This window comes from Ictalurus punctatus, chromosome 29 (genome assembly GCF_001660625.3).
Source record: "Ictalurus punctatus breed USDA103 chromosome 29, Coco_2.0, whole genome shotgun sequence".
Taxonomy (NCBI): domain Eukaryota; kingdom Metazoa; phylum Chordata; class Actinopteri; order Siluriformes; family Ictaluridae; genus Ictalurus; species Ictalurus punctatus.
Window position 1 is genome coordinate 15787341 of NC_030444.2, and position 16264 is coordinate 15803604.

The 16264-nt window shown below is 37.6% G+C and overlaps 4 protein-coding genes across 6 annotated transcripts; 3 read left to right on the forward strand and 1 right to left on the reverse strand.

Moving 5' to 3' along the window:
• Nucleotides 1–1115: 1115 nt before the first annotated feature.
• Nucleotides 1116–4440, forward strand: LOC128629431 (uncharacterized). The gene is made up of 4 exons (XM_053677541.1): nucleotides 1116–1328; nucleotides 1784–2089; nucleotides 2178–2480; nucleotides 3129–4440. The coding sequence occupies exons 1-4, from the start codon at nucleotides 1250–1252 to the stop codon at nucleotides 3152–3154; spliced, it is 714 nt and encodes a 237-aa protein (XP_053533516.1). The 5' UTR covers nucleotides 1116–1249; the 3' UTR covers nucleotides 3155–4440.
• A 791-nt stretch (nucleotides 4441–5231) lies between these two features.
• Nucleotides 5232–8567, forward strand: LOC108260596 (uncharacterized). Of its 2 annotated transcripts, none has more exons than XM_017460990.3 (4): nucleotides 5232–5481; nucleotides 5937–6242; nucleotides 6331–6633; nucleotides 6943–7250. In XM_017460990.3, the coding sequence occupies exons 1-4, from the start codon at nucleotides 5403–5405 to the stop codon at nucleotides 7098–7100; spliced, it is 846 nt and encodes a 281-aa protein (XP_017316479.1). In that variant the 5' UTR covers nucleotides 5232–5402; the 3' UTR covers nucleotides 7101–7250. The 2 variants fall into 2 exon arrangements, with proteins under 2 accessions (XP_017316479.1, XP_053533517.1); XM_053677542.1 differs by lacking the exon at nucleotides 6943–7250 and adding an exon at nucleotides 7266–8567 and having other exon boundaries at nucleotides 5238–5481.
• Nucleotides 8568–9380: 813 nt separating this feature from the next.
• LOC108260595 (uncharacterized) lies at nucleotides 9381–11618 on the forward strand. Of its 2 annotated transcripts, XM_017460987.3 has the most exons (5): nucleotides 9381–9609; nucleotides 10065–10370; nucleotides 10459–10761; nucleotides 11111–11246; nucleotides 11471–11618. In XM_017460987.3, exons 1-5 carry the CDS (start codon nucleotides 9531–9533, stop codon nucleotides 11532–11534), a joined length of 888 nt encoding a protein of 295 aa, XP_017316476.1. In that variant the 5' UTR covers nucleotides 9381–9530; the 3' UTR covers nucleotides 11535–11618. The 2 variants fall into 2 exon arrangements, with proteins under 2 accessions (XP_017316476.1, XP_017316477.1); XM_017460988.3 differs by lacking the exon at nucleotides 11111–11246 and having other exon boundaries at nucleotides 9394–9609.
• A 264-nt stretch (nucleotides 11619–11882) lies between these two features.
• Nucleotides 11883–15273, reverse strand: LOC108260593 (C-type lectin domain family 4 member M). The gene is made up of 5 exons (XM_053677543.1): nucleotides 15039–15273; nucleotides 14083–14451; nucleotides 13858–13997; nucleotides 13669–13769; nucleotides 11883–13219 (listed from the first exon to the last, which is right to left on the reverse strand). The coding sequence occupies exons 1-5, from the start codon at nucleotides 15163–15165 to the stop codon at nucleotides 13045–13047; spliced, it is 912 nt and encodes a 303-aa protein (XP_053533518.1). The 5' UTR covers nucleotides 15166–15273; the 3' UTR covers nucleotides 11883–13044.
• Between the last annotated feature and the right edge of the window lie 991 nt (nucleotides 15274–16264).

A 16264-nucleotide genomic window follows, 5' to 3' on the forward strand; every position in this document is an offset into this window, starting at 1 on the left:
TGTTAGAATCTATGAATTTTATTTTTTTAAATACCATTTTGATCTCATAATATGAGCTGAGATGAGAATATGTGCTTTTTTGCTGATGTGGATTTTGGTCTTGTGTGGTAGCAGTGTGCTTCTGCAAACAAGTGTCATCTTTAATGATGTGTTACCTTCTAATTGCTTTCAGTTTCCAGACTAAACACCAGGTTACACCCAAACTCACAGGGGAAAAAGACAAATGCTTTTTAAAAATGAGTTTACCATTAAACATGGGGCTCCGTACATACTGAGAATTAAACCTAAATATTACTAAATCCATGCAGTGTGCTTTAAAAACAATCTCATTCAGCTGTGTAGAATTACATAAAAACCTACTAACGCCTGCTGCCACCTGCTGTCCCAGTGCGGTACTGCACCTCACAAATCCTCGCGACAGCTGAAGAAAGTTCATTGTTAAATTGTTTAACTGAACAAAAAACATGTAAATAAATCATTTCAGTAGTAAATTATAAAGTCACTACTGTGTTTAAGTGTGTTTATATGCTGTGATATATTTCTGTAATTGCATTAACGTCATGTTCTCCTAATGCTTGTGAGCGTTTTAAATAACAATAATTTTCCAAGCCATTCAGTACTTCAGGAGAGGTGTTTATTCTGAATATTTGGGAGTCCTAACATCTGAGAGCCAACAATCTGCTTTAATTTGATCTGATTCATGAAGCCACACACGTGTCGTACAGATTTTCTGAAGATTATCACTGTGCTACTTTGTGCAGTGATGTAAGGTATTGAGTGGGTGGTCTCCATCCATCATCATCAGGGTAGTGATGCTGTCTCCATCACAGTGATGTGCGATTCGTTCCAAATGATGTGAATCTTTTACTCCAGATTCATTCTGGTGATAATGTCAATATATAAAAAATAAAATCTTAGAACGTGGGAATTATTGCACATAAATAGTGTACAATATTACAGTACATTTCAGATTTAATTATGGGGTTTCATTTATTTCTCATTTTTATGCCTTCAGTCATTAATATTGTATAGTGCTGTTTTTCTCACAATTTTTGAGTTTCAGTTTAAATTTCTGTTACACAGCTGTTCTTCTGTTTTTTTATAGGCTAGATTTGAGGCCAGAGTTGTGTTCATGCAGGAGGTTTATTCTGACAGCAGTAAGTGAATCATTTGACGAGAAGTTGAACGAGTCTTTAAGTTTCACTTCACAGAGTCATTTGGCTTCACCAGTCACATTAGTGCTGACAAAATGAAGTCCAGACCACACAGCAAAGTGAGGAGACGTTTCCATCATCCCAGCCTGAGGCTGCTTTTCCTTTTCCTACCAGGTAAGCATTTTAATGATGGCTGTTATTTATTATTATATAACTAAATGAAAGAGGGAAATGTTCCTTTTCCCAGAGGAACAGCTCAAATCATCTGCTTTAGATTTCTCCACAAGGTGTCGAGTGACTTTAATCCTAAACACATCTACAGATTCTTTCTTCTGAATGTTTCATCGTAAAGCAGAATAAAATCTTACAGAAACTATCAGTTCATTAAACTTCACCGAAAACTCCAGCATCAGCTTTCTGCTTTTCAGTCTGTGGCTTTAAAAGACAGACTGCTGAATTTACTGCAGAATATTTACATTATACATATTTATACTGTATTTATTTCTTTTATATAACCTGCTGTGTGGAGATTTCTTTTTCATGCTTGTGCTGTGTTTTGAGACACTCTCATTATCAACTGAGGTTGACTCGTCCACGAGTCTCACTCGCAGTGCTGTTTTCTCTTTCAGAGATCTTCAGCTCTGTTGGTGGATCTTCAGTTCAGGAGGTGATCGGTGCTGTAGGCGAGTCTGTTACATTCACTACCAGTGTACCGGTTTCTGGAACTATAATTTATAAAGGAGGCACAGTTGGACTGGTGATGAATAAACAGAGTGAAACAGACCAGAATGAGAAGTTTATGAATCGTCTTGATTGGGTCAGTCAGAGTGGGTTCTTCACTCTCTCAGACCTGAGAACAGATGATTCAGGACTTTACACAGTGGAGAGCATTAAAGAGCCGAAAGGAAGACAGGATTATCAGTTGGAGGTGTACGGTGAGTTTAATTTCACAGATTTTAGACATAAACAGTAAAGAACCTTAAATTCTTAACTTATCAGATCGTTCATGATGTTTCTGTACAGAGAGAGTTTCAGCTCCTCAGGTGAAGAACACAGACTCCAGTCCTTCAGAGTTGTGTTCATTCCTGTGTTCTGTGAGGAACGTCAGAGGACTGAAGCTGGATTTGTATGAAGACGATGTTTTATTAAATCACACCAGCAGCAGCAACACATCCGACACCACACTGAATCTTCATCTAGAAATAAAGAAGACGGACGATCACAGACGGAGAACCTTCAGCTGTGTGGCTTCCAACCGAGTCAGTACCGAGAAAACCACGATCGACATCACACACTACTGCTCTCTGAACCCCGGTCTGAACACAGGTACGAGACGAGATGATGCTTAGATTAAACCTGTTGTAGTGGAACTTCCTCACACACACAGAGACTTTTTAAGAGATCAGATTACACAAATATAACAACAAAAAAACCCACTGTGTCTGTAAAATGTATTTGAATGAAGCTGTGTCTGGTTTAGTGAGCGGTGTTGTTGTTGTTGTTGTTGTTGTTGATGTCTCACATGACTAAACCCCATCCTTTATTTAAAGTGGAACTCCTGCTGGACAGAGCTAGTGATGGCAGCTTTAAATGTTTTGTTTAATATCATCCTAATATTAAAAATGATGTTTATTGCTGATGTTGAATCAGATGTGGAGGGTCGGGGGTTGAGAACGATGTTCATTACAGTGGTGTGTGCTGTGATGTCAGCGATGGCCGTGGTAGTGATTGTTGTGTGTCTGTGGAAAAGGAATGGAAATGAATCCAGCTCTGGTGAATGCTGTGTTCTGAGTGGATGTAAACGTTACTGACGTGATGTCTGACTCTCACAGCTTTATAAATGTGTACAGTGTACTGTAGTGGACTCCGATATCTAATAACAAGTGTCACTGTTACTCTCAGATAAATGCACTGATCTCTCTCTCTCTCTCTCTCTCTCTCTCTCTCTCTCTCTCTTTTCTTTTTTCCAAACAGGAAATTACACGGGATTCTGTCTGTGAGGACAACAGTCGTGTATGAGCAGGTTCGTGTGCAGTGACTGCAGCAGTAGTGGAACAGAACAGAACTGAAGGATGCTTATCAGATTATGATCAGACCAAAATAAATAGAGAGAGAGAGAGAGAGAGAGAGAGAGAGAGAGAGAGAGAGAGAGAGAGAGAGAGAGCGAGAGAGAGAGCTCTGGACACTTTATTGGTACGTTTTTTTTTTGTTTGTTTTGTTTTTTACATAAACACAGAATCCAGAATGCAACAGTGCATGGACAAACATTTCAGCATTTTTTTTTTTAAAGAATAGACAATACACAGTTCGTTCACATTTGCATACTAATTTACATAATCACATGTGCAACTAATCATCCAGCACTATTTGAAGTACAATAATTTCATCCTTCATGTTTAGTTCAGAATTAAAAGTTCTTGTGTTGGAACACGTTTACATAAACTGTATATTCTAACCGTATTTTCACACGAGAGCGTGACAAAGCGACAACCGATCGTTCATTTTCTCTTTGTGTGTGTGTGTGTGTGTGTGTGTGTGTGTGTACGAATCGGAGTCGCGATTTCAGCGATAACTGAACGGATCTTAATGTCATGCAAATCTGGTATCAAACCTTAAAGTGACAAAAGCAAACAGTTTCCTCAAATGATTCCCTTCAGTTCTCTTCTCTTACATTTAGTTCCTACCAGCACTTAGTTCCATTTACTATTTGACACACAAATGTTAGAAAACGTGCAGTATAACCTCATGGTTTCATTTCTCCTGTCATATACGACCTCTCATTAAATGTGTAGAGATATTTATGAAGGAAAATCAACCTCAGAAGATCGTTGGAGATTGTGGTGAGTGTGCGTAGCTAGTACAGTTAGCTCACTTTGCTAATCTACGTAGCCAGTGGAGCTAGTACGACGCCTAGCATGTAACGTAGCTCACACAACTGATTTTCACACTGATGACGGCGTTATTTATTTTCATTTGTTAGGTTTTGAGCTGTGTTTATATGCTACTGTTTCTAATCAAAACTAAAAACAACAACACTGGACTGAACAGAGAGAAACTACAAGCAACACAAACGTCTTGTGCTCTGTTAGACTGAACGCAGGGTAATGGCTGTTCTTCCAAATTAACAAAAAAGGTCTTTAAGTTGCAGTTGTACGGATGAAATTATGATTAAATAAAGCCGACAGCTTGGGTAGAATAAAAAACATCAATAATGTTGATTGTAATAGTCATGTAAACCTTATCACCTGTTGTTTTGTGTGTCTAAATAAACCATTTTCCATCACTAGCACTGCTGAGGACTGTCATTTTGAATATTATCACGGTTTAAATTCTATTATAAAAACACTTCAGCCTACACAAACCCTCGGCTGTTTCCCCATTATGAACTATCACTCACTAACTTTTTAACACTTATTTCACTTTCTAAAGGAATATAACGAACACAATAGGATTTTAGCACAAAGTCTCACTGAAAAGAAGAAAAAGTGTTGTTCCCGTTTTCAAAACCACTCGAGATGGACAGAACGTTCTCACACATCAGCTCTTCCTGTGCATTTCAAAGAAAACCCACAAGCATGTGTGGTTTCGTCCTAACATAGTCTCCCACCCCTGTGGGTAAAATAGATCAGATTATTTCTTTTATTTATGTTTTATTACATAAAATACCACTCTAGCTCAATTATTTTAAATCTAACACTGAACCCCAACATCAGTGGCACGCTTTATGGCCCATGATGGTATAAAATGTTAAATGAAATAAAAAAAAATTCCTGGAGAAAATACTTAGCCTTGCTCTAACCAAAATAATTCCCTCAAGTACGTTTATAAAAATATTCTGTCAATAGTGTGTAGTAAAATTTACACCATTAAATATTTAACAAAAGTGTATGGACGTGTAGTGCAGCCACATAAGAAAAAAAAACATATCAAGAACTTTTTATTACAAGAAAAAAAACATTTAAATATTTCATAAACAAAGAAGCTAATAAATCTAGTGGCCGAGAGCGGTACTGCAGAAAGCTGAAGAAACCTCACTGTTCTTAAAGTAAGATCTGACTGAGGTAAAGTGTTGAAATGTGCTGAGTGTTAGACAGAGAAGTCTGATGGATCTGTGTGGAAAGAGTTGTGTTCATGCAGGAGGTTTATTCTGACAGCAGTAAGTGAATCATTTGACGAGAAGTTGAACGAGTCTTTAAGTTTCACTTCACAGAGTCATTTGGCTTCACCAGTCACATTACTGCTGACAAAATGAAGTCCAGACCACACAGCAAAGTGAGGAGACGTTTCCATCATCCCAGCCTGAGGCTGCTTTTCCTTTTCCTACCAGGTAAGCATTTTAATGATGGCTGTTATTTATTATTATGTAACTAAATGAAAGAGGGAAATGTTCCTTTTTCCAGAGGAACAGCTCAAATCATCTGCTTTAGATTTCTCCACAAGGTGCCGAGTGACTTTAATCCTAAACACATCTACAGATTCTTTCTTCTGAATATTTCATCGTAAAGCAGAATAAAATCTTACAGAAACTATCAGTTCATTAAACTTCACCGAAAACTCCAGCATCAGCTTTCTGCTTTTCAGTCTGTGGCTTTAAAAGACAGACTGCTGAATTTACTGCAGAATATTTACATTATACATATTTATACTGTATTTATTTCTTTTATATAACCTGCTGTGTGGAGATTTCTTTTTCATGCTTGTGCTGTGTTTTGAGACACTCTCATTATCAACTGAGGTTGACTCGTCCACGAGTCTCACTCGCAGTGCTGTTTTCTCTTTCAGAGATCTTCAGCTCTGTTGGTGGATCTTCAGTTCAGGAGGTGATCGGTGCTGTAGGCGAGTCTGTTACATTCACTACCAGTGTACCTGTTTCTGGAACTATAAGTTATAAAGGAGGCACAGTGGGACTGGTGTTGAATAAACAGAGTGAAACAGACCAGAATGAGAGGTTTATGAATCGTCTTGATTGGGTTAGTCAGAGTGGGTTCTTCACTCTCTCACACCTGAGAACAGATGATTCAGGACTTTACACAGTGTTGAGCATTAAAGAGCCGAAAGGAAGACAGGATTATCAGTTGGAGGTGTACGGTGAGTTTAATTTCACAGATTTTAGACATAAACAGTAAAGAACCTTAAATTCTTAACTTATCAGATCGTTCATGATGTTTCTGTACAGAGAGAGTTTCAGCTCCTCAGGTGAAGAACACAGACTCCAGTCCTTCAGAGTTGTGTTCATTCCTGTGTTCTGTGAGGAACGTCAGAGGACTGAAGCTGGATTTGTATGAAGACGATGTTTTATTAAATCACACCAGCAGCAGCAACACATCCGACACCACACTGAATCTTCATCTAGAAATAAAGAAGACGGACGATCACAGACGGAGAACCTTCAGCTGTGTGGCTTCCAACCGAGTCAGTACCGAGAAAACCACGATCGACATCACACACTACTGCTCTCTGAACCCCGGTCTGAACACAGGTACGAGACGAGATGATGCTTAGATTAAACCTGTTGTAGTGGAACTTTCTCACACACACAGAGACTTTTTAAGAGATCAGATTACACAAATACAACAACAAAAAAACCCACTGTGTCTGTAAAATGTATTTGAATGAAGCTGTGTCTGGTTTAGTGAGCGGTGTTGTTGTTGTTGTTGTTGTTGATGTCTCACATGACTAAACCCCATCCTTTATTTAAAGTGGAAATCCTGCTGGACAGAGCTAGTGATGGCAGCTTTAAATGTTTTGTTTAATATCATTCTAATATTAAAAATGATGTTTATTGCAGATGTTGAATCAGATGTGGAGGTTCTGGGGTCGAGAGCAATGTTCATTACAGTGGTGTGTGCTGTGATGTCAGTGATTGTTGTGTGTCTGTGGAAAAGGAATGGAAATGAATCCAGCTCTGGTGAATGCTGTGTTCTGAGTGGATGTAAACGTTACTGACGTGATGTCTGACTCTCACAGCTTTATAAATGTGTACAGTGTACTGTAGTGGACTCCGATATCTAATAACAAGTGTCACTGTTACTCTCAGATAAATGCACTGATCTCTCTCTCTCTCTCTCTCTCTCTCTCTCTCTCTCTCTCTCTTTTCTTTTTTCCAAACAGGAAATTACACGGGATTCTGTCTGTGAGGACAACAGTCATGTATGAGCAGGTTCGTGTGCAGTGACTGCAGCAGTAGTGGAACAGAACAGAACTGAAGGATGCTTATCAGATTATGATCAGACCAAAATAAATAGAGAGAGAGAGAGAGAGAGAGAGAGCGAGAGAGAGAGCTCTGGACACTTTATTGGTACGTTTTTTTTTGTTTGTTTTGTTTTTTACATAAACACAGAATCCAGAATGCAACAGTGCATGGACAAACATTTCAGCATTTTTTTTTTTAAAGAATAGACAATACACAGTTCGTTCACATTTGCATACTAATTTACATAATCACATGTGCAACTAATCATCCAGCACTATTTGAAGTACAATAATTTCATCCTTCATGTTTAGTTCAGAATTAAAATTTCTTGTGTTGGAACACGTTTACATAAACTGTATATTCTAACCGTATTTTCACACGAGAGCGTGACAAAGCGACAACCGATCGTTCATTTTCTCTTTGTGTGTGTGTGTGTGTGTGTGTGTGTGTGTGTGTGTGTGTGTGTGTGTGTGTGTACGAATCGGAGTCGCGATTTCAGCGATAACTGAACTGATCTTAATGTCATGCAAATCTGGTATCAAACCTTAAAGTGACAAAAGCAAACAGTTTCCTCAAATGATTCCCTTCAGTTCTCTTCTCTTACATTTAGTTCCTACCAGCACTTAGTTCCATTTACTATTTGACACACAAATGTTAGAAAACGTGCAGTATAACCTCATGGTTTCATTTCTCCTGTCATATACGACCTCTCATTAAATGTGTAGAGATATTTATGAAGGAAAATCAACCTCAGAAGATCGTTGGAGATTGTGGTGAGTGTGCGTAGCTAGTACAGTTAGCTCACTTTGCTAATCTACGTAGCCAGTGGAGCTAGTACGACGCCTAGCATGTAACGTAGCTCACGCAACTGATTTTCACACTGATGACTGCGTTATTTATTTTCATTTGTTAGGTTCTGAGCTGTGTTTATATGCTACTGTTTCTAATCAAAACTAAAAACAACAACACTGGACTGAACAGAGAGAAACTACAAGCAACACAAACGTCTTGTGCTCTGTTAGACTGAACGCAGGGTAATGGCTGTTCTTCCAAATTAACAAAAAAGGTCTTTAAGTTGCAGTTGTACGGATGAAATTATGATTAAATAAAGCCGACAGTTTGGGTAGAATATAAAATATCAATAATGTTGATTGTAATAGTCATGTAAACCTTATCACCTGTTGTTTTGTGTGTCTAAATAAACCATTTTCCATCACTAACACTGCTGAGGACTGTCATTTTGAATATTATCACGGTTTAAATTCTATTATAAAAACACTTCAGCCTACACAAACCCTCGGCTGTTTCCCCATTATGAACTATCACTCATTAACTTTTTAACACTTATTTCACTTTCTAAAGGAATATAACGAACACAATAGGATTTTAGCACAAAGTCTCACTGAAAAGAAGAAAAAGTGTTGTTCCCGTTTTCAAAACCACTCGAGATAGACAGAACGTTCTCACACATCAGCTCTTCCTGTGCATTTCAAAGAAAACCCACAAGCGTGTGTGGTTTCGTCCTAACATAGTCTCCCACCCCTGTGGGTAAAATAGATCAGATTATTTCTTTTATTTATGTTTTATAACATAAAATACCACTCTAGCTCAATTATTTTAAATCTAACACTGAACCCCAACATCAGTGGCACTGTTCATGGCCCATGGTGGTATAAAATGTTAAATGAAATAAAAAAAATTCCTGGAGAAAATACTTAGCTTTGCTCTAACCAAAATAATTCCCTCAAGTACGTTTACAAAAATATTTTGTCAATAGTGTGTAGTAAAATTTACACCATTAAATATTTAACAAAAGTGTATGGACATGTAGTGCAGCCACATAAGAAAAAAAAAACATATAAAGACCTTGTTATTACAAGAAAAAAAAAACATTTAAATATTTCATAAACAAAGAAGCTAATAAATCTAGTGGCCGAGAGCGATACTGCAGAAAGCTGAAGAAACCTCACTGTTCTTAAAGTAAGATCTGACTGAGGTAAAGTGTTGAAATGTGCTGAGTGTTAGACAGAGAAGTCTGATGGATCTGTGTGGAAAGAGTTGTGTTCATGCAGGAGGTTTATTCTGACAGCAGTAAGTGAATCATTTGACGAGAAGTTGAACGAGTCTTTAAGTTTCACTTCACAGAGTCATTTGGCTTCACCAGTCACATTACTGCTGACAAAATGAAGTCCAGACCACACAGCAAAGTGAGGAGACGTTTCCATCATCCCAGCCTGAGGCTGCTTTTCCTTTTCCTACCAGGTAAGCATTTTAATGATGGCTGTTATTTATTATTATGTAACTAAATGAAAGAGGGAAATGTTCCTTTTTCCAGAGGAACAGCTCAAATCATCTGCTTTAGATTTCTCCACAAGGTGCCGAGTGACTTTAATCCTAAACACATCTACAGATTCTTTCTTCTGAATGTTTCATCGTAAAGCAGAATAAAATCTTACAGAAACTATCAGTTCATTAAACTTCACCGAAAACTCCAGCATCAGCTTTCTGCTTTTCAGTCTGTGGCTTTAAATGACAGACTGCTGAATTTACTGCAGAATATTTACATTATACATATTTATACTGTATTTATTTCTTATATATAACCTGCTGTGTGGAGATTTCTTTTTCATGCTTGTGCTGTGTTTTGAGACACTCTCATTATCAACTGAGGTTGACTCGTCCATGAGTCTCACTCTCAGTGCTGTTTTCTCTTTCAGAGATCTTCAGCTCTGTTGGTGGATCTTCAGTTCAGGAGGTGATCGGTGCTGTAGGCGAGTCTGTTACATTCACTACCAGTGTACCTGTTTCTGGAAATCTAATTTATAAAGGTGACACAGTTGGACAGGTGTTGAATAAACAGAGTGAAACAGACCAGAATGAGAAGTTTATGAATCGTCTTGATTGGGTCAGTCAGAGTGGGTTCTTCACTCTCTCAGACCTGAGAACAGATGATTCAGGACTTTACACAGTGGAGAGCATTAAAGAGCCGAAAGGAAGACAGGATTATCAGCTGGAGGTGTACGGTGAGTTTAATTTCACAGATTTTAGACATAAACAGTAAAGAACCTTAAATTCTTAACTTATCAGATCGTTCATGATGTTTCTGTACAGAGAGAGTTTCAGCTCCTCAGGTGAAGAACACAGACTCCAGTCCTTCAGAGTTGTGTTCATTACTGTGTTCTGTGAGGAACGTCAGAGGACTGAAGCTGGATTTGTATGAAGACGATGTTTTATTAAATCACACCAGCAGCAGCTCCGCATCCGACACCACACTGAATCTTCATCTAGAAATAAAGAAGACGGACGATCACAGACGGAGAACCTTCAGCTGTGTGGCTTCCAACCGAGTCAGTACCGAGAAAACCACGATTGACATCACACACTACTGCTCTCTGAACCCCGGTCTGAACACAGGTACGAGACGAGATGATGCTTAGATTAAACCTGTTGTAGTGGAACTTTCTCACACACACAGAGACTTTTTAAGAGATCAGATTACACAATCACAATTAAACCCACTGTGTGTAATTTTAATCAGAAGAACCGTCTGTGTAAAATGTATTTGAATGAAGCTGTGTCTGGTTTAGTGAGCGGTGTTGTTGTTGTTGTTGATGTTGTTGTTGTTATTGTCTCACATGACTAAACCCCATCCTTTATTTAAAGTGGAACTCCTGCTGGACAGAGCTAGTGATGGCAGCTTTAAATGTTTTGTTTAATATCATTCTAATATTAAAAATGATGTTCATTGCTGATGTTGAATCAGATGTGGAGGTTCGGGGGTTGAGAACGATGTTCATTACAGTGGTGTGTGCTGTGATGTCAGTGATGGCCGTTGTAGTGATTGTTGTGTGTCTGTGGAAAAGGAATGGAAATGAATCCAGCTGGTGTACAGAAGACAGGTATTCGTCTGGATAACTTTTAATAAAACAAACATAATGAAGTAGAACTTTTATATTTAAATCACTTCTTTTCCTATCGAGTGTGTATTGCTGCAAGTTATCATTTCTAAAAATTGTAAAACAAACACAATCAAAAGGATGTGTTAGAAACTCTCTCTCTCTCTCTCTCTCTCTCTCTCTCTCTCTCTCTCTCTCTCTCTTTCTCTTTTCTTTTTTCCAAACAGGAAATTACACGGGATTCTGTCTGTGAGCACAACAGTAGTGTATGAGCAGGTTCGTGTGCAGTGACTGCAGCAGTAGCGGAACAGAACAGAACTGAAGGATGCTTATCAGATTATGATCAGACCAAAATAAAGACAGCTCTCGACCCTTTATTGGTACTTTTTTTTTTTTTTAACATAAAGACAGAATCCATAATGGAACACGTGCCCTGGAATAGACTTTCCCCAGGAGGCTGAGGAGTGTGATCCCCTATGATTATATGATTTTATGATTTTATGATTTTTGCACAAAGTTTCATTGAAAAGAAGAAAAAGTGTTGTTCCACTTTTTAAAACCACTCGAGATGGACAGAACGTTCTCACACATCAGGTCTTCCTGTGCATTTCAAAGAAAACCCACAAGCGTGTGTGGTTTCGTCCTAACATAGTCTCCCACCCCTGTGTGTAAAATGGGTCAGAGCTTCAGAGCACCCTGTACACCACGTGATAATCCCGCAGCCTGCACCTGAGCACTGCTTTATCATTTGCTCTGTTTCTTTTTATGATATATTTTATTACATAAAATACCACTCTAACTCAGTTATTTTAAATCTAACATTGAACTCCAACATCAGTGGCACTCTTTATGGCCCATGATGCTATAAAATTCTTTTGAAATTCAAATTTCTTGAAGAACGTACTTAGCGTTGCTCTAACCAAAATAATTCCCACAAGCATTTACAAAATTTACACCATTAAATATTTAACGGAAATGTATGGACGTTTATTATTACATGAAAAGCATCTTGTTATCATCAGAATAAATCTCAAGTAGATATCTTGAGAAAATATTTCAGTATGATGAGGGAAGATTTATATCGCATGTTCGAGAACCGTACTGCATCTCACAAATCCTGTAGAAAGCTTATTGTTAGGTTGTTCAATTGAATATAAACATTGAAAATAAGTCTTTTGGTAAATTATAAAACCACACAAATGTTTAAAGGAAATTTAATTTAATTTCAGGCGTTGCTCAAAACAAACTGCAGGTCAAATCCAGTAAAAAAAAATATATTTCATCATATTAAATTGTATGTAAAATGAATAAAACACTTGAAAGTATACTCTAATAATGCTAGTTATTTCACTTGAATTTAACTTTCTTAGTCAACATCTTAACCCAACCTTAACCCACAGGTTAAAATAACCCGGTCAGTTCATACTGTACCCAGAGCTGGTTTTCTGACTTTACAGGGTAAAAACATTGTTCCTTTTTAACTTGTTCAATATTAATGTAAAAAAAAAAACTGAACATTTTTACATGATCAAATATTCATTTCTCACATCAGACATCAGTCTGATCTCAAAACAGCTACAACCTTAGATTTTTGTGTTGGCTTTTTGGAATGATGCATTCTTCAGCGACATTCATACATTTTACAGTTCCGTACAACATTATTTTGGCTTTTCAGAACTGAATTGAAAAGAACGTGACATTTTTGCAGCCTGCTGTAGATATGAAGATTATACGAGTCCTGCGCAGACGCAGCAGTATGAGGGAAAATAAAAACGTATATGAAATGGAAGATATTGAGCTGTTATTGAGTGCTGCACCGAATCTTCTTTTCACACAGCCCATTACTATATCTGTTGCAGTGAATATCGTTCCAGTTGGATATTACTGAACTGGACCCGATATTACTGATAACTTCAGCACAGTCCTCATCAGCATAGAGATACACAATATTATTCGGCTCATTGTTCTTCCAGTACCTAAAACACATAAAGGAGACACAGTGAACTTCAAGAAATTACAGGAAAACCTCTACACTCCCGGATTCTTTACACAAAAGTTTTAAGGTGAATTTTTTTGGATTTTCGTAGAATTGAGTGCAACAGCACCATCAGTGACACGCCCCATAGATTTGATCTCCATTTGGACTGATTTATTTTTCCACATACATCCGTTACACGTCTTCACCAGTGATTGATTATTGCAGTGATCGCAGGTGTAATGAATGTGAACAAGGGTCTCTTCAGTGTGTTTGGAAGAGTAACTAAACACAAAATAAACGCACATTGACACTTAAAAAATAACCTGAATGAAAGCATTACACCTTTTCTGATTATAACTGATATTTGGAGTAACCATGGCATGAAGCTGTGGAACATTACTCAACACTAACTAATATCACTAGCCATGACCTCTGATTGTTCCATACCCAGACTCCAGAGGTGTGTTATCCACCCATTTCCACTCTCCCTCCTGCTCACGATCAGTCAGTCCAATCCATACATTCAGTCCAAGTCCAGAAACAAATTGCTAAGGGTTACACAAAATGATGTTGAGTTATCTTTAAGCAAATATTGATTGATATCAGAACTCAGCTTCTTCACTAGATTCTCCTCACCTGTTCTTCTCGGCTGTTGATGATCACCAGATCTGCTCCTGTCCTTCTGCACTCATGTCTGCTCTCCTCCCAGGTGTTTTTAAAGGGGGAGACGCGGTAACAACTGGACAAGAACCTCGTCCATCCACTTGGACAAGAATCTTCAGCAGGAATACAGTCAGCGCAATCAGTAGATCTATTGATGATGTTTTGGTTAATTTGATATCTTTAGCAGTTGTAACTCACCTATTTCAGTAAGCTTCTTCTGAATTGCATCCTTCTCATATTTCAGCGCATTGTAGCTGTTCTGTAACCGGTTTCTCTCTGAAGTCACGATGTTATAACTGCTCTGTAACCGGTTTCTCTCTGAAGTCACGATGTTATAACTGCTCTGTAAACGGTTTCTCTCTGAAGTCACGATGTTGTAACTGCTCTGTAACCTGTCTCTCTCTATAGTCATGTTGTCATTACCGCTCTGTATCTGCTGCATCTCTTTGTTGTGTTTTATACACAGCAGCACGATTACAGCCAGCAGGAGAACACACAGGAACCCCAGACCCACTGAAGCCATGTTACTGCAGTTCACCTTTCTCCTTTCGCAAGCACCTGTAGAACCTACAAAAGGAACACGTTTACACTTTCACTACTGCTTTTGTAGAGATCTGTGATATTTTAATGATTATGACAGACTGATAGACAGAGATAAACCACATGAAAGTGGATGGGAGAAAGAATTACTTCTTTCTTAGTAATGTGTTTGTTTGTTTTCAGAAATAAGGCATGATGGTATATGCCAACATTTGTAATAAAATGATTTTCTATTAAGATTATTAATATATTATTGTATCTGTGTAATACGTATGACATTTTTATAAAAAATACTTTTTATATTAAAAAGCATTGCCTTTTTCTTCTATTTCTATTTACTTTAAATACATCTGAATCCACCTATTAAGTGCATGTACTTTAAAGAACTATGAAAGATCTACGTACCTCTGTTGATGTTGTTAATATTCTTTTAAACACATCATTTTCTACAGGAATGTATTGACTTCAGCGATTCATTAAATAATTACATTTAGTTTTTTTTTTTTAATACAAAATGAGATTATTCTTAAATTTAGATTCACACGACGGCTGGACAGCATGTGGTGTGTGTTTTAAATGTACTGTATACATAAATTTAGATTTTTTTTTTTTACCTGGAATCTCAGTTGTTCTGTTCAGGTAGATGTTCTCGTAGATTTCACTCTGATTAGAAGTCTCCTCGGCATCCTCAACGTTCATGTAGATGCTCTCAGAATCGGCATCCTTCTCCCTCACCTCCATGGTTCTGATTAACGTTCACTCCGAATGGAAGCTCCTGCAGTCTGTCTCTCAGTTTGCTGTGGTTATATCATGTGATGCACATCTGTTTTCTTGTTTCTAATGGCCAAAGGAGCCTAAAGAGAATATAGATAGAGAGTACTTTATTGATCCCCAAGGGGAAATTTGGTGAATATGTGCAATAGAAATATGTTTGTAATTTCTGTTCATGAAGGCTGTCCATCTAGCATGAATATTGTTCTATAACCACATGACCCCAAGTGTTTTATTCCTCTTATACCACAGGAATTTATCAGCAGCTACATTTTTTATTAATTGAAGAGAGTCCCGTCATTTTTATCCGTTTACCCTCTGTACGGCTGCATTTCTGCAGGTTTTCGTTCCGACCAAGCAGGAGTCACACCTGAAGGGCGAGATTAAACAAGTGTTCTCAGGTGTGGCTTCTGAATGGTTGGAATAAAAAACTTACAGCAACACCAAGTTTTGTGGATAAGAGAGGAGACTCTGCTTGAGCGTGACCCAGATCCCACACAGGCAGGGATAGGTAGGGAACAGGTGAAAAAAATCTGACACCATGTCTGTCTGATCAATACCAGTATTAATATCAGTATGAGTATCAATACCAGTATCAATATCAGTGTCAGTATCAGTATCAGGGTCAGGATCAGTATTGGTCCGATACCAACAACGACAACATGAATAAATAAATAAATAAAATTTAAAAATGGTGGATCGGATGTTGGAGAAAACATATTGGAAATCTGTAAGAAATTCCGAAGATTAGAATTGGAAATTAAATGTATTTTTGGAACTGGAAATTTTTACATATACAGAGACTTGACTGATTAATATATTTATTATATTGGTAATGTAAGTGATGTTTGTGCAAAAAAAGTTGAAGTGTGAAGTGCTTCAGTTAAAAAACAACAACATTTTAAAAGTAGTAGCTTTTAAAGAAAACAATACGGGATTCTATCGGCTAATACTCAGGTTTTCAGTATAGATATGGGCATCGTGTCATCTCTGCTATAACACAGCTATAAACACGCATAAACATATCAAATCTCTTAAAATGTTATACCGCCTTTTTTGTATAGTCTTG